At 40.8% G+C, this 19,004-nt stretch overlaps 1 protein-coding gene across 1 annotated transcript; it reads right to left on the reverse strand.

Annotated features, from left to right (window-relative positions):
• Window positions 1-8,417: 8,417 nt before the first annotated feature.
• Window positions 8,418-18,804, reverse strand: LOC124283472 (ATPase WRNIP1-like). Its single transcript, XM_046719532.1, is given in 9 exon segments — window positions 8,418-8,678; window positions 10,159-10,324; window positions 11,005-11,084; window positions 11,656-11,811; window positions 14,844-15,076; window positions 16,475-16,716; window positions 17,186-17,239; window positions 17,241-17,381; window positions 18,127-18,804. Coding segments are annotated over 9 exon segments (1,824 nt in total). The 5' UTR covers window positions 18,781-18,804; the 3' UTR covers window positions 8,418-8,580.
• Between the last annotated feature and the right edge of the window lie 200 nt (window positions 18,805-19,004).

Genomic DNA, 19,004 nt, shown 5'->3' on the forward strand with positions numbered 1-19,004 from the left:
GAAATGAATATTTTCCAAAAAAAAAAAAAAAAAAGAATAAATAAATAACACTTCCTACATGATGCTTATAAAATATATCAAAAAAGGAGCCAGCGGCTTTCACCATTTTACCTGAAACTGTGGTAATCTAGACCTGACACATATTCTAGACTTGCATGGGCTGTATTGGGTATATTTCTTTCCGGGCCTGTATTGCAGACGGTCATGTTAGTCAATGTGTACTCTGTTTTGAGAGATTATGGGTGACCCAGTCGTCAAGGACGAGACAATTCGCTGTGCAGAGTTGCGTCCCTTGGCATACCAGAATCCTATGATTCTAGGTTTTTCAGGAACATACTGGTGCTCGTTAGTTTCATCAACAGATAAACGTCTGAGACTTGCATCACCTCGGGCTTTGCTGCTAGATTGTGTTGACACACCTTCATATAACTTGAATAATGTTCAAAGCGGCCTTAAATCCAACTCACTCACTATTTCGTTTTGATTACATAGATGTGTAGTGAGTTGGTTTAAAGCAATATTTCACTAATAACACGGAGTGTCCGCTTGGTGGGAACGAAGCCCAAAGTGATGCAGGTCATGGGAGTTTTACCCATACAAGGTGAAACACACGAGCAAGGACATCGGTTCCTAATTGTGTAGGTCGATGCTCATGCTGTTGATCACTGGATTGTCTAGTCCAGACTCGATTATTTACAGACCGCCGCCATATAGCTGGAATATTGCTGAGTGCGGCGTAAAACTAAACTCACTCACTCACGAGCAAGGGTATCCTGCTGAGAGAGAAAATATCACAATCACGGCTGGATTCGGGAAAAACAGAGGAGTTCAATTCTGCACAGCGAACTGTTTCGCCTTAACAGTTGAGTTCGTCTTGACCCTGTATGCGAACGCCAAGTGTCATGACTGACTTTCAGTGATCCATTCATATAATCTTCACCGCTATTATGTCTTTCACGGCCATAAGAATCATGTTCGTCAGATAGTCGAGGCTGAATTCTTTCGCCTTCATGCTTAATGAATGAATGAATGAGTTTAGTTTTACGCCGCACTCCATCTATATGGCGGCGGTCTGTAACCGGACAACCCAATGTTCATCAGCATGAGCATCGACCTACGCAATTAGGATACGATGACATGTGTCAACCAAGATAGCGAGCCTAACCACCCGAACCCGTTAGTCGTCTCTCACGACAAGCAAGGGTTACTGAAGATCAATATTCTAACCGGACTTTCACGGGTGGGTATGGAAAGCTTTGGTAGAAGAACAGTACCACGGGTAGCCTTCATGTTTATCATAATCCAGTGTTATCACGGCTTCTATCGGCAGGTCACCTCCTGAACCCATGGCTATCTACCGCCTCTCTTACATGTGGTACAGCGGGTCCTCGGTCCTGGTAGCCTTGTTTGTTGGCGTCATCGTCAGCATCCTCACAGGTCAGTGTAATACTGTACGCTATTACTCGCCTGTTAAATACTGCAGCGTAATATTTTTACGACAATATTACACTAGTGTAATACCGCTAGACGTATGACGTCATAATGGTGTGCAGTTATGATGTCACAATGCTAATACCTCTGTCACAATGGTATTTGACCTTGCTTGACTCACGGAAAACTGAGAGACATCACACTGTAGGCAGTTTCTATCAATATATTTGGGGGAGTAATAAACAGAATACTAAACTCGCTTCCGTGAAATACCATTTTTATTAAACTCGTGAAAGATTTAGTCTCAAACTCGCTTTCGCTCGTTTGATACCAAATCTTTAACTCTTTTGATAAAAAATGGCATTACATGGAAGGTCGTTTAGTATCCTCTATCACCGTCACCAGCCTTCACTGTAGGCTCTTTCATTAGCCTTGTCAAGGGTTGTGTAATCACTGTAGGCACCATCACCAGCCTTGTCACGGGCTATGTAATCACTGTAGGCACCATCACCCACCTTGTCACGGGCTATGTAATCACTGTAGGCACCCATCACCAGCCACCATCACCAGCCTTGTCACGAGTTATGCAATCACTGTAGGCACCATTACCAGTCGCATCCGGGGCCATTGACGGAGTCATGTCTTCGACAACTTTTCTTATGTTCTCACGGGTCTTATCACGCCAAGAGTCCTTCACATCTATTTCACTTTTCAAAATATTGCTGAAAAACGTACCTATGGTGCAGGTATGTCTCAATGAATGTTAACCAAATATAGAGTTGGAAAACAATTTAGTTGTATCATTTGAGACTGTGTAATATATCAATGAGTCTTTGGGAATATGTACATGCATTTTGTATGACGAGGGCGAGTATGATTTTACGACTCTTTCCGCAATATTCCAGGGGCTTTCGCTTAAATGTTTCTCTGTGCTATAACCTGGTCATTGCCTATGGTGTGATGGTGTTTTAGGCGGTTTGAGGAAGCCGGACGTGAACCCTGAGCTGGTGATCAACTTGTGGGAGAAACTGAAGACCCTGGCGTCTCGAAACAAGCAGCAGTACGTCCTCACTGATGAGACGACCAAGTTGGAGGTGAGATTCAACTACTGATAAATCAACTATCACATGTGTTAGACCTTGACTTACAAAATGATGCAAAGAAGTCCTCAAATAGTCGTCTAACCATTCATCCTACGACCGAAATGTGCGCAAAATTGTTAATTGCTCCATCGTTTAAACCCAGTAATTGGTTCCCAACACTCGCAGTTTAGTTTTACGCCACTTTTAGCAATATTCCAGCAATATCACGGAAGGGGACACCAGAAATGGGCTTTACACTTTGTACCCATGTAGGATATCGAACCACGAGGCTGTCCCCACCATCCTGCATTCTCCAGTGATGTGGGTCGACGATGATGATGGAGATTTAACGAGCGCTTCCGGAGGACCCGATTTCGCACTCTTCAGATATCTACACACTGTCCTGCCTCGAAACTACATACTCATTCTGATATGACATTTGCAAATAGCAAGACCTCTTCGATATGTACTAAATTCTACAGAATATGTATTTGGAAAAGATAAGTGTTACCCTTTTCCCTGTCTGTAATCAGCTTCTTTTGTTCCAGACCCACTGTCTGCCAGAATCGGTACATCTTGAGCGATGACAGCTTTAGGAACTGGCATCAGCTCTGGTTGTTCCTCTGGGCAAGACGACGACTCCACCTCACTGTGTAGAGAAGTGTCTATCATGGTGTGTCTCCATTACCCAGTAATCCGTCCCATGAATACCACCAGGACTGTTCCAGATGCTAGGACACTTTGGTTACAGCAGCTGGTTGTCATGGAAACTATTGACCTCAGGACGGGTTTTGTTCAGAACGCTTCCTCTGAGGAGAGGATGTTTGGGTGTTTCTGGAAATTTCAGGATTGGACGTGCACATCTTCCAAACGAAATCAAAAGCCTGGTCATGGCAATGAACAATCGTTTATTCATTATAATCATATGTAGGCTACTGTAGATAACCTTTATGTACAAAGGTATGTACCAAGCCGTTTTGTACCAAGGCAGCTCTGGAGCCAATCAGGTGTTGACGCTGCTCGACAATGTTGTTAAACTGTTGTGCCATCTTTTTGTTTCAGTTCGATAGTTGATGCAACTCACATGCGATAAACACAGAATGAAAATCAATCAGAACAAATCTGCAGAGAAATATGGTCCACAATACTATGAACAAATGCTACCATTTAGTCTGGGGAGCGTTCATGCGTTGACATGGGTTGAGTCCGATGTTTTGTTATATTAAAGGTAGGTAAAATATAGGTATGCAGGTAAAAGTTATTGTGACTCACAAATAACAAAGCAACAACAGTGTTAAACGTTTAATGCTGCGTATGAACTGTTATCACATAAAAAGACAAATGTTTCAAGGTATGGAAGCGATAGAAGAGCGCACCTGACATTTGGGCTGGGAAGGGTAACCCGGATACCCGGGTCGGGTGGGTATTGAGTTGGACCCGGGTATCAGTCTCAATTCCCCGTTATGATCATGTGACTAATAGATTAAACAATGTAATATGTCATTCTTTCATGATTAATAGGTTGTATTGTCTTTGAAGATTTTGACATAATTTACAGTCACTTCTTTTGAATATAATACATGGTTAAGATGTTGAAAAACTCAAATATTTAGCCTCCGAACTGAAGAATATATTGTCATTTCTTCCAAATTTGATGTCAGGAATTAACATAACGGGTATCCAGGTAGGGTAGGGTAATAGGGGATGGGGTACCCGGGTAGAAAATTTGGACTCGTCCCAGCCCAACCTGGCATATGCAAATGATCTACGACACAAGAGAGGGTTCATGAGCAAGTTCGCACGGTCAGTAGCAAGTGTATCCACCTTGTGCATTGGTGCAGACCTAGCACCTTTGCCTCATTGAGGGCAGTAAACGTCGATGAAATACCTGGGGACGATCATTCCATTTCCGAGGAAGGATATGCAGCGTTGTTGGGGGATTCGGATAACTAGGTAAACATTGTTCCGTGTCACCCATGGGCGGATCCAGGAATTTTGAAAGGGAGGGTCTTAAGTGGTCTTAAGTCATTTTCAAAAGGGGCGGGGTCGAAACACACACACACACACACACACACACCGGATCCGCCAATGTCACCCCAGACGTGTTCAGTGGGTGACACGTCAGGAGGTCGGCAATCGTATCACAGTAATATTGTTTTGACAGGAATACTTCTGTACAGCGTGTGGCCTGGTGTTATCATACTGGAACGTCACTGGTTGCAAGAAACTGTAAAGCGGTCATATAGAAACTCTCATCTCGGTACTTCACAGCACAGGGGTTCGAATCACTGTTTGGACAATAATTTTTATAAATGAAAATCTAAACTTTTGCAATCGTATATTGTTTTTGTATGTTATGATTAACCTATATTTCAAATTGGAACGAGATCGGTGAAGAAATGATTTTTTAAGAAAATTCTAGACCGGTAGAATTGATTTATGTATTTTATGTAACGAGTGTAGCGGTATACATAAAAATTTCCGTTGCTGGGTATTGTGCGGGCTGCTGGCTGGAACCTGTGTCGAAGGTGGTGTTCGAATCCATTGGTCTTGACGTGATGTCGTTACTGTTGGGCGGCCATTATGGGGACGGTCTATAATTTGTTTTGCGGAAATTTACGAGCAACGTCACGCTGCGAGGTACCAGACTGAAGAATACCAATACCCCTTCATCTGTCATATTCCATGTCGAACTTGCTCCAGAACGAAGAAAAGAAGTGTTTCCTAACTTCTTAAGACTGTATTGACTGGAAAGGATAAGCGTCTCTGGCCTTGGAACAGTGAACATTGCTGGCCATTTTCTCGAATATGTCAAGCTTCTTGCAAATGTCGTGCCTTTCGAACAAACACTGCTTGGTTGCGTTTTTTCGACCATTTTAACACACCCCAAAAATTCATTCATAACATTCATACCTGCCAACTCTCACGCGATAAATCTCAAACAAAACTTAAATCACGCAAATAGGTCTGAATACATCGTTTTCATTGACTTATTATTAGCTGAGAAGGGAATTTGCAATTATGCGTCGGAAGCCCCCACCTGGTTCCACCATTGACTGGTCAGGGCAGGCGGCCCTTGGACCCAGGCATCTCATGATTTTCTCTCTCTTGGGGTTGGAAGCTCTGAAGATTCCGAATGAAATAAATTCAAGTCACAATAACTTTTGCCTGTGAGTAGGCCAATGCTTATTTTATAATGACTACCGACAATGACTGAGAAGGCAGCTTTGGGATGATGCGGGTGTTGCAGTCAGACATGGTTGTGACGATTTGAAACCTGTGACTAAAGACTACGTGGAATCGAGTGGTTTCCAAAGTAACCGTAGAATTGGTATGTTATCAAAATCTCCCAGAGGGCATTGCTTGTAAGTGCAGCAGTTTCCTATGTGAAAACGTTATACCTCTTTGTTGTATCATGTCTATTTTTATTACGTATTTAAACATTGTTGATGTAAGTTCATATATTGTTAGAATATGTCGTTCACAATGTTGTTGGGTCATTTGAATCACCATGTCATATTTAATAGATATTCTATGTTGTCCAAGTGTTGTTCCTGTTGTTTGCAATTCTATTGTTAACGTGATAATAAGAATATCATTGTAAAAACACAGACAATGTAAAAGTACTTTTACACAAATAGTTTCAGACATCAGCATGTTACAAGGGTAAAATTAAAGACACAAATAAAAATTAAAATGTTTTCCTTCACCAAAAGCTTGAAATACGTCTGTTATTTATTGTACCCGTAGATATGGTAAATGGCGAGAGGGCACAAATAAATCCTTTGAAAGCAGGTACCTTGTATTGTGTCCACCCTATAAATCATGGACAGCAGGTTCCGATGTTACAAACAAGGTGACTCAGGGTAAACCGGTGTGAAGTCATTGATAGCATGTATGATTATAAATAAAAAAACAGGGTGTCTCTTGTTTCACCAGGCTTTGTGAGCGAGTGAGGATGGTTGTACGCTGCTTTTAGCAATATTCCAGCAATATTACGGCTTGGAACCCAGGCTGCAAGACTCAAACTGGTGTGAAGTCATTTTGAACAGGTGACTGAAAGAAGTTGGGTACACATACAGAATACCGGATACCTACCAGCCATATTGTTTAGTGTCACGTCACCCTAACCCTAACGCTAAACCATGCCCTATCCCTTACCCTAACCCTAACCAAAAGTAAACTCGCGTGCTTTCAAAGATGGCGGAAGGTATCCGGTATTCTGTAGTCTTACCAGAAATTGTGTCCTAAAGTGTTCGTGAATCAGATAGATTCTTATGTTATGAACTCAAACAAAATCATTTGCTATTTGGCCAATATGACATTCCACGGTGCTCCTTTATACAATGTTAATAATCAACAGCTCTTCATTAACAGATGAAAGCTGAACTGCCAACCCCAAAGTGTTGCAAATAGTAGTGTCAAGGATCAAAATTAGAAGTTTGACCATAAAATTTGTAGTCTTCTAAATACTTAAAATCAAGAGTGAAGCTTTAATTTCACATACCGGTTTCGTATAATCGAACGGAAGGTACGGTCACGTGGTCAAATCATTCCGATAGGATCGTCATTTTCCGCTGGTACACAATAAGTGGGGCAAATCGCAAAGGTATTGAAATCAGCTTCAGATTTCTGATAGACAATTTTGCTAAAATTACGTTTGTTACTTGCAATGATTCCAGTTCAAATATGTCATTAAATTTGATGAATGGAAGGTGAGTGAAGTCCGAAAATGTATTTAATCCACGAAAATATATGTTTTTGTCTACATATCCGAATTTTAATGAATTTTCTTCAAATTTCGTAGAATTTCTAGTGCAAATGGCGTAGTTTGAGGCTAAAATTCGTAGCGACTACGATAAAATCGTAGATGTTGGCATCTCTGATGAAAGACATGCGTTTCACTGGGGACTGAAATGTTTCAGCCAAGTTTTATTTTAAGTATTTTTTATGACCTATGATTGGTCAAGGACACACACATCCACACTGAGACAAATATACAAAAGAAACTGAGCATGATTTTATCATGCATGGTCTCATTTTGAGTTTCAATCATCAAAATCGTTGTACACAAATTACATATATACACAGACATGTCTAAGAACGTAAAACTTTTTCATTCTTTTGCAATCAGCAGTTTTGATTTTTGTATAATAGAGTTACATCAAAATAGATTGATATGGTGAGTGACTAAGTATATGGTTTTATGCCACTTTTAGCAATATTCCAGCAATATCACGGTGGGGGACACCAGATATGGGCTTCACACATTGTACCCATGTGGGAAATCGAACCTGGGCCTTTGGTGTGATGTGCAAACACTATAACCACTAGGCTACCCCACATCCCCAGATTGATTAGGAAAATAACATTTATGACTTGCTCAAAGTAGACTTCAAGCAGCAAATCTCCAATTCTCTATGAAGGATGTCTTTTGAATATTCTTCTTGCAGTTTATTTTTATTTGAATTTTTAACCTTGAACTCTATATTGAAACAAAAGATGTAAAAATCTCTGTAGGTGGGGTGATTGGGTAGCCTAGTGGCCAAAGCGTTCGTCGATCGTCACGAAGACTCGGGGTTCGATTCCCCACATGGGCACAATGTGTGAAGCCCATTTCTGGTGTCCCCCGCCGTGATATTGCTGGAATATGGCAAAATGTGGCGTAAAACCCATCTCACTCACTCACTCACTCTGTATGTCCATAAGTCAGTAACAGCTGAGGACCTCTCTAATTGCAGCACTGTCCTAACCAAAGTCAGATCATGACAGACCCATGACGATCTAGGTTACAATTGGTCTTCAGCAATCCATGCTTGTCGTCATAGGTGGTCAGGCTCGCTGACTTGGTTGACACATGTCATCGTATCCCAATTGCATCGTACGACGATGCTCATGATGTTGATCACTGGATTGTCTGGCCAAGACTTGATTATTTACAGACCGCCACCATATCGCTGGAATGTTGCTGATATGAGGGCAGCATTAAAAAACAAACAAACGGATCATGACAAGTGACCTGTTCCATATAAGTGATGGCGTGCCAGGTTTTCAGGGGAGGCAACTCTTATGTGAAGAAGTCTGTACCCTTGAGTTCCTCTGGGAAGTACTCCTGGTCCACTGGTTCACTGTAGTCCGGGTTGTACTTGTAGCCTTTCCCATAGTCTGAAACAGTGTGTGAGTTGTGTTTTACACAGAAACAGTCATAGCATCAGGTTGTGAAACTATACAAGCCATGTCACAGTGTAACCCTCCTCAAATACATCACCAAATCTACTAAACATACCCACAGGATCATGATAGCGCCTCGACTGTCATAAGTTTATGTCAAGGTATGGGAGTTACGATCACCTTAGTGTTACAAATGTCATAAGTTTATGTCAAGGTATGGGAGTTACGATCACCTTAGTGCTACAAATGTCATAAGTTTATGTCAAGGTATGGGAGTTACGATCACCTTAGTGTTACAAATGTCATAAGTTTATGTCAAGGTATGGGAGTTACGATCACCTTAGTTTACAACTGTCATAAGTTTATGTCAAGGTATGGGAGTTACAATCACCTTAGTGTTACAAATGTCATAAGTTTATGTCAAGGTATGGGAGTTACGATCACCTTAGTGTTACAAATGTCATAAGTTTATGTCAAGGTATGGGAGTTACAAATGTCATAAGTTTATGGACGATCACCTTAGTGTTACAAATGTCATAAGTTTATGTCAAGGTATGGGAGTTCACCTTAGTGTTACAAATCACCCTATGGGAGTTAAGATCACCTACAAATGTCATAAGTTTATGTCAAGGTATGGGAGTTACAAATCACCTTAGTTACAAATGTCATAAGTTTATGTCAAGGTATGGGCGTTACAATCACCTTAGTGTTACAAATGTCATAAGTTTATGTCAAGGTATGGGAGTTACGATCACCTTAGTGCTACAAATGTCATAAGTTTATGTCAAGGTATGGGAGTTACAATCACCTTAGTGTTACAAATGTCATAAGTTTATGTCAAGGTATGGGAGTTACTGATCACCTTAGTGTTACCTGTCATAAGTTTATGTCAAGGTATGGGAGTTACAATCACCTTAGTGCTACAAATGTCATAAGTTTATGTCAAGGTATGGGAGTTACGATCACCTTAGTGTTACAAATGTCATAAGTTTATGTCAAGGTATGGGAGTTACGATCACCTTAGTGTTACAAATGTCATAAGTTTATGTCAAGGTATGGGAGTTATCATAATCACCTTAAAGAGTTACAACTGTCATAAGTTTATGTCAAGGTATGGGAGTTACGATCACCTTAGCGCTACAACTGTCATAAGTTTATGTCAAGGTATGGGAGTTACGATCACCTTAGTGCTACAAATGTCATAAGTTTATGTCAAGGTATGGGAGTTACGATCACCTTAGCGCTACAACTGTCATAAGTTTATGTCAAGGTATGGGAGTTACGATCACCTTAGCGCTACAACTGTCATAAGTTTATGTCAAGGTATGGGAGTTACGATCACCTTAGAGCTACAACTGTCATAAGTCTATGTCAAGGTATGGGAGCTTAGTGCTAAGAGAGTTTTGTACAACGGCATTCTGAACAAGTAGAATCCTGCTATGAGGCCAGTATTACCTCTCCGAGTTCAACTTACCGAGGCTCTTCATGAGTTTTGTGGGAGCATTCCGCAGGTGAAGAGGAACAGAGGGGAGGGGCCCCTGGTGTTCCCGAACACTTGACTTGGCATTCTTGTACGCCTTGTAGATCTCCACAGACTTGGGGGCTCGTGCCATGTATACCACACACTGGGCCAGTATCACCTGTGGAATGTTGCAATATTTATATAAGAGCATTACAAAAGTACAACAACATGACTCCGTGAACATCTACACAAACATGGTTCACTGTACCAGAAGGTCAGTTTGCATGTCAGGGATGAGCTTTCATAGGATTCATATAACCGTTTAAACATTTTTACTACATATCGCTATGTTAAAGCGTCAAACATACAAAATCTGAATTTACTGTTTACATGTACAGGGCTCCAGATAAGGTCCGTATCGGCTTATGTACGGACATAAAATATGCATGATACGGTAGGAAATAATTTATTAAGCGTAGCAGATACGCACGACAGCAATGGTGTACGGTCTTAGAATCATCTACAGACGTATTTATCTGAAAAAGTATTGTTTTATTGTTTATTGACCTGTTTACACAAGAGTAGCAATGTTGTGGTGCATATATGAAACGAAACACAAGATAACTGACACTCCATTAAATTCCATTCAGTACTCTATATGTACTCTTAAGGTTCTCGAGTACTCTTATATTGAAAAATAAGGAGTACGTACTCCTGATGTTGAAAACTTATCTGGAGCCCTGAGGTAAACTGAAAGGTCACAGGATCATAAAACTACTATGTGTGTATCATTTTCTGGCTGACAATGCATGGCATATGATAAATCAACATTTTCTAGTAAGTGAGTATTGATCTCACATCACACTCCGGCATCCCGATAAAGTGACACGCCTGGTATGCTGCTACAGCCTGGTTGAGGGCCAGCGGGTCCGCCAAACCTGGAAGTCAGAATGCTCAGTCAAACACGAAGTAATAACACCGTGTTTTACCATACGCAATGTTAAAAATTATTAGGAGCAAAGTTTTTACTGTGCAGATGAAGTTGGTTGGTTGGTTTGTTGTTTAATGACACACTCAGCAATATTCAAGCTATATGGTGGTGGTCTGTAAATAATCGAGTCTGGACCAGACAATCCAGTGATTAACATATCATGAGCATCGAGCTATGCAATTGGGATACAATGGCACGTGTCAACCAAGTCAGTGAGCCTGACCACCCGATCCCATTAGTCGCCTCTTACGACAAACATGGGTTACTGAAGATCAATTCTAACCTGGATCTTCATGGGTTGCAGGCAAGTCGGACTCAAATGCTCAGAATATAACTACATGTACATGCAAAATTCTGCATCCCATACATATACAAATTAATCATGGGCAACACAGTGTGCATTCCTGGGAAGTAGAAGCTACAAATGTATCCCTCAGAATACATGCAACTGTGCCATAATGTGGTACAGCTTAAACTCAACTGATCACTTCAAGTATTGCAAGCACTGATGCACCTACCTATGTCCTCACTGGCCAGCCTAACAAGTCTCCGGGCAACATACAGGGGGTTCTCTCCCCCTTCCAGCATCCGGGCCAGCCAGTAGAGGGCAGCGTTGGCGTCAGAGCCTCGAATAGATTTATGCATCGCAGATATGATGTTGTAGTGTTCTTCGCCTGTGAAGGATGAGAAGTGCAATGTTGTTGCATGTTATACTCAACAGATTTGGTTGTTGGCCCTATTTAAATGTTAGCAATATTCCAGCAGTACCACAATGGGGAAGACAATGACTGATCCTCATACATACCCCATGAGAGAAAATGTCGGTGTGATGATCCAAAGTTTTAACCACTAGGCAATCCCATCATCCCGAAGTGAGAAGAGTGAGTGAGTGAGAATGGTTTCACACCACTTTCAACAACATTCCAGCAACATCACGGCGGGGGACACCAGAAATGGACTTCACACATTGTACCCATATGGGGAATCGAACCGGGTGTTCAGTGTGACGAGCGACCGCTTCAACCACTTAGCAATCCCATGACCTCTCAGTGAGAAGACATACAAGGCATTGCTCATGCAGTGAAAACTGAAAACTGACCATTACTGACCATGACCTCGATCCATAAAGTGGTCTTAGCAATACGACTCTCCCATACTTTAACATAGTGCTGGTATTGGCCTACAACCTGCGATACAATGCATAACGATACTAAAATTATAGTCACGACGATATATTGCCAAGGTATTGTGCACTTAAACAGATACGATACGAATCCCGATATAAGGGTGGTGATACGATACGTATCACGATACTAAAATCTTTATTTCTAACACCAACTGTAAAACACCTTAAGATCAAAACAAATCCATTTTAAAGTATTTCGACAAATTCCGCTGGCGTTTTTAATGTTCATTCGGAAACGAGATAATTAAGTTTATACCCCCGACTTTGTGAATGTTAATAACATGCGAGCGTTATGTCTGACACAGTTCTTGACGCAAGAATTTCCGACAAAAACGTTTACTTATGAAGGTAAGTAAGTAAGCAAATATTTTAATCATCAAACAAAAGTAAGTCTTTTTTCTTGACAGATATCGCGATTCGGCAATATTCAAAGTTCGATGTATTGTGGCCCATTTGAAGTATCGTATCGGGATATACGACAATGTAAAACTCTGTATCGATTCACTGTATCGGCGGCCCATGAATCGATACATCGATGCGTTTTGATGAATCGTCACACCACTACTTTAACACAAACATTGAATTATGACAGACTAACTCTACAATACTCCATCTATAGGATGGCATCCTGCAGGTAACAGAGGGTGGACCAAACAATCCAGTGACTAACTTAGTCAGCTATCATCTACACCATCCAGTTAAGATCACACTCAATAAATCAAGTTAAATGACCCCAACCAACCAATCTACATCATCACAGTTTATCATATTACAGTTCATTACGACAAAGAAAGGTTGCTTGGTGACTATTCTTACCCAGAATCCCCATGACATACAAAAGTCACAGCGCTGAGATCATTTTGCAGAACTGAGATCTGAAGTCAGGCAGATATATATCACATAGTCTTTACACTGGACAGGGAGGCGTGATAGCCGAATGGTTAAAGCATTCGCTTGTCACGCTTGGCCCCAGGTTCGATTCCCCACAGGGGTTCAATGTGTGAAGCCCACATCTGGCGTCTCCTGCCACAATATTGCTGGAATATTGCTAAAAATGGCATACTGGTGCCACAGGTTCGATTCCAAACATTGGTCCAATGTGTGAAGCCCACATCTGGCGTCTCCTGCCACAATATTGCTGGAATATTGCTAAAAATGGCATACTGGTGACACAGGTTCGATTCCAAACATTGGTCCAATGTGTGAAGCCCATATCTGGCGTCTCCTCTAAAGATATTGCTGGAATATTGCTAAAAGTGGCATAAAACCCAATTCACTCACTCACTTCACACTGCCTGTGCTCTTCAGGTCTTCCATGAGGAATCACATCATGACTGTGTGAATGAGTTATGTTTTAACACTTTTAACAGTATTCCACATGTAGCACAGCATGTCATCTTAATGTTGGAGGGTCCCCCGCCGTGATATTGCTGGAATATTGCTGGAATATTGCTGAAAGCGGCGGAAAACCATACTCAAACACTGAAGTGTGAAGTCTCAGACATTTACCCCTTTAGTAAAACAGACATGCAAAGGTCCTGTGCCAACAAATCTAGAATTAGAAACATTATCTGTGTGACCCTGGATTCGAACCCAAGATCATAGGTGTGCCCTCAGAATGTAACTCTGCACCTTTAACAACTGGGCCACCCATGCTAACATTAAGAAACCAAGGCCAACAAACTTCACTCTGAGCACACGAAGTAGAAAAGTGGGCAACCTGAGGTTAAAATAATACAAATTTTTAGTAGTTTACAGAAGAAAGAAAAACAAGTTTTCACACTCAAGTATGTTAAGACCTGCAGTCCGTTTGAGTCAGAAACGGACTGATGAATTGCAAATTGTATCATTTTACAAAATTGCCACATAAATATAAATAGTACACATGTTTATCATTTACTAATACCCAACAGCTTTCTTACATTTGAAAATTGTCCGGACTCCACCAAAAAAGTTGTTTAAGAAACTATCATCATTGAAAACGCAAAAGTTGTTATCTGTCGTGGAGGGGTGAAACCGCAGAAACGGAATTTTCAATTTTGACAATTTTCAAATATAAGAAAGCTGTTGGGTATTAGTAAATGATAAACATGTGTACTATTTATATTTATGTGGCAATTTTGTACAATGATAAAATTTGCAATTCATTGGTCCGTTTCTGACTCACACGGACTGTAGGAACAAACTTGCTTTTTTCAAAATATGTCTCCTGCTTATATTAAAGTTGAGAATTTGTTGGATTAAATGCCTGTTTGCAGAGTGTTTAAGATGTATGATCCTGATGAGTCAGCAGAATGTTCAAAGCAGATCAGCTCACTGACTTCCACCTTTTGGATCACCCTTAAGATTGAATATAGCACTAGCAGACCATCGGGACTTAAACCCTACCATTGGATCCTGTCACAGCCAAGGGATATAACTCTGTAGTGTACACAAATCAGTGGCATGTAGTACAACCACTAAACCACTGTGCCAACTCTGACAGGTATAATTAACCCTCTGTCGAAGACAACCACCGACCTGTCCGATCATACAGAACATGTGACCTCTGTAGGCCCTCCTTCACATGATCCGTGTTGACGATGACGATGTTCTGGTTCGCGTCTCCGTTGCTCTGTGTCGCAGATGCAAATTTGGATGAGTTGACTCGCGACTGCACTGCCATCTGGAGGCCATTGAGGGAAGCTCGAGCATCTCCATCACACAGGTTAGCCAGGGTTGTGATGGCATTCTTCTCTACCCACACAGGAGGGCTGATGGTCAAACAGAGATGTAGATTAGGTTTTGTTTGATGCTTAATGCCAACCTCAGCAGTATTCAAGTTTAGGCCATATAAACTAGTGATTGATAATATGAGCAGCTCCCGATACTGGGACACTTAAAGTGAGTGAGTGAGGGTAGTTTTACGCTGCTTTTCACGGTGGGGACACCAGAAAAATGGGCTTCACACATTGTACCCATGTGTGACAAGCGACTACTTTAACCACTAGGCTATCCCTCTGCCCTGGGACACTTAACAACTGATACCAGGGCTCCAGATAATTTTTTGAACACCAGAGGCCCGTGCTCCTTATTTTTTCAATATAGGAGTACTCGAAAACCTTAAGCCTACATTTAGAGTACTGAATGGAATACACATTTAAAATGGCATTATCAGTAGTCTTATGTTTTGTTTCATATATTGCACCACAACATTGCTAGTTTTGTGTAAACAGGTCAATAAACAATAAAACAATCATTTTTTCAGATAAATACGCCTGTTAATGATTCTAAGACCGACATACACCATTGCTGTGGTGCGATCTGCTACTTTATTATAAATTATTTCCTACCGTTCGAAAGCGTGGGTACATTTTTTTATCCAATACATACGCCAAAAGGGCCTTATCTGGAGCCCTGTGACACACTAAGTTTTATCACTAATCAAATTTACACAAGACTATCAAAACAGTCATGATGGAAAAACAGATAAAAAGAATGAATAAATATAAAAATTAATGAGTTGGGTTTAACACCGATATGAACAGTAATACAAATCTTAAGGATAACAACTTCTTGATTTATTTTACACAACCAGTTCTGGGCTAGTTCTTGCCCCTTCGTCAGGTGCATCACCAACTTCTAAATGCCTTTGAAGAATTTGATATGAACAGGATTCCAGTTACATCATTTCTTGTTAGCTTAATACTGGAGGAAAGCCCAAAGTCTCACTTTGGTGAAACCCTAGGACATGGGTTTGCTGACAAACTGAGAAATATAATCTGGGACTTGAACTGAAATTTGAACCCACAACCATTGGTCGAGATCAAGCCCAAGGGACATAACTCTGCACAGTGAATTACAGCACCTCAGATGATTGTGTCTTCTGTCCGGACATGATCAAGATGAGTTAGCATGGCAAGTGAATGAATGTTTCAGCCATCAACATTTTGGCCATATCAAAGTGAGGGGCACAAGGTTTCGTATATTGGGGCACATGCAAACATCTTATACCCATCATACTATTATTAGGCTAACAAAATATGAATATGTTGGGTTTTCCTTGAAAGATTGTGGGCAAAATTAAAACTAAACAAACATGTTACTTATCCCTCCAGCTTAACCATCTTTAACTTTTTAATCCAAACAATATATGAATCATGTCATCTAACCTGTCTCCGTGATCCTCTGCATTGTGGGAATCTTCTATATCTTGTTGAGATTCAAACACCCTCCCACCAAGCTCTTCTACAGCTCTGTACAGAATCACACACAGATCTTCTGTAGTCAGCTTGTCCAACACGATCACACGACATCGACTGAGCAGGGCCCCGTTGACCTGGAAAGATGGGTTCTCGGTGGTTGCACCAATCAGAGTGAGCGTACCATCCTCCACATGGGGCAACAGGGTGTCCTGGGAACAGTGAGTGAGTGAGAGAGTGATAGAGTGATTGAGTGAGTGAGTGAGTGAGAGAGAGAGTGTGTGAGAATTGTAATTGATACAAATTACAATATTTGATTCATGATACAATACTGATCACCAGCCTTCAAAACTCCCACTGGTCTGCAAGCCCATGGACAGGTAGAAAACCTACAACGGTGGTCTTCATTCAGTTGTAACATCTGAGGGCTATTAGTATTATTCTGAATTGGTTTTCAATGCATTATATGTCACTATAAACTGGGGCTGGAGAAAACTAACAGAAAATGGAAACATAGTGTCTCATTCCAGACTAGCTACACAAACTGAAGGTTAGTGAAATTGTTTCGGCATATCTCAGAGATATGCACTTATTTTAGACTAGTGTGAATATACTTCCTATCAGAACACAATGGGATGATATGACATAACAACTGCATGGTGAATCAAATACAAGTCCTACCTGCTGCGTTTTGTTGAATCTGTGTATTTCATCCAGAAACAATATAGTTTTCTTTCTTGAACATCTTCTGGTCGTTCTTGGCGACGGTGACTACCTGTTTCACATCGCTGATCCCTGCCGCTGCTGCAGACAGCTGAACAAACTTGACGTTGCTGTGAGACTTACAGTTATTGGCGATAATCCGGGCTAGAGTTGTCTGAAAGTGTATGGCGCCATCAAAGTCAGGAATTGGAATTTGACAGAAAACATAGTGCCTGTTCTGTAGCTCACCCGGGTACTTAAGAATATATGCATATAACAGTGAGTAAAACAACCCAGAGCCTTCTTGACAATCTGAATTAAACTGTGACATAAATTATGCATTAATATAAATACATAGCAAGTGATTTCATGGATGCCCAGATGGCATTAAGACTGATGGAAATGGCTTAACATTGCCAACGCAATTGGTGCTATTGTAATTGCTTAACAAGCAATTGGTTTTGTGTTCATGTTTCAATAAATTCAACTATTCAGGTTTCTGATTGGCTGATAATACAATGGCTGGGATTTGTTTTACTTTATTGCTCACAATAATGTCACACATTTTGTACTGTTGTGTTCATATTTGTGTCTGTCAATCCTGATGTGGATGACGATTTTAAGGTGGCGTGTCACCCATTTCGTTCTGTGGAGGTAGGGGGTCATCAATTTTGTACACATGTACTGATTTTGTACATGACATGCAGGCGGGGTCACTTGCCTTGTACATAAATTCACATTGTACATGCTTCTCCATAAAAATCATCATAAATTAAGAATGGTCCCTTGTAAATTTGTTTCGCATACATTCTGTATGTATTATGTATTGAGTAAAATTGCTTAAATAATGTGAATACAAATTTAAAATTTAACTCATTAATTCACTCAATAAATCTTTATAAAAGACAAAAGGTATTTGCCTTTCCACAGCCAGGGGGTCCCCAGAGCACCATGGAGGGGATGTGATTGCCTTGCAGCAGGGAGTGGAGAAGGCTGTCTCTGCCCACAGCCTTTGTTTGCCCTACGTACTTGTCAAGGCTGATGGGCCTCATCCGCTCCGCCAAGGGTGCAAACTTGTTCTTGCTGCTGTTACTGCTTGACGGCTTGGCTTGTGTTGTATTTGAATGACTGGATGAACTAGATGAATTTCGGTTTGGAATTGAACTATGAAAAATGTCTTTGATGTTCGATGTCTGATGCGTTGTTGCCGATGTTTTGAACTTTGGGGATTTTACTGAATGTTGATCATCGTCATCGTTTATTAATATGGAGACATCATCATCACTGTCATAATTAGTTTTGTCACTTTCTTTCAGTTCAAGTTCTTGTTTCGATTTAGTTTTTGTACTTTCGGAAAGTTTCGCCTTTTTTGACACACTTCTCTGTCTGAAAAACCCCCATCCCTTGTCTTCTGACCTGTCACTTGACTTTCGCTTGTTCGACTTTGACATCGTGTCGTCCTCTGTTGATTCGACATTTGACAGATTCAGACATTCATTCACATGTGTGTTTATGAAAGAAGATGGGAAGGACTTCCCGCAAACAGGACAATCGGTTTTTGAATTTGCTTCCATATCCCGATGTCAGCATGTTGTGGATGAGAAATACAGAATGTTAGAGTGACCTCCCCTTAATAACAAAATAGCGAATATTTATATTTTATGTGCGCTCCAAATACCTTTTTACAAGTTTCAGGACTTAATTTGATTTTCCAAAGTGATTTCACCTTTTTTTTTAATTACCCAAAGTCTTTTGAAAAAATGTGGATATGCTTTTAGTAACTTACAGCATGAATCAA

Source organism: Haliotis rubra, unplaced genomic scaffold (genome assembly GCF_003918875.1).
Source record: "Haliotis rubra isolate DU_JTF1 unplaced genomic scaffold, ASM391887v1 Scf317, whole genome shotgun sequence".
NCBI lineage: Eukaryota > Metazoa > Mollusca > Gastropoda > Lepetellida > Haliotidae > Haliotis > Haliotis rubra.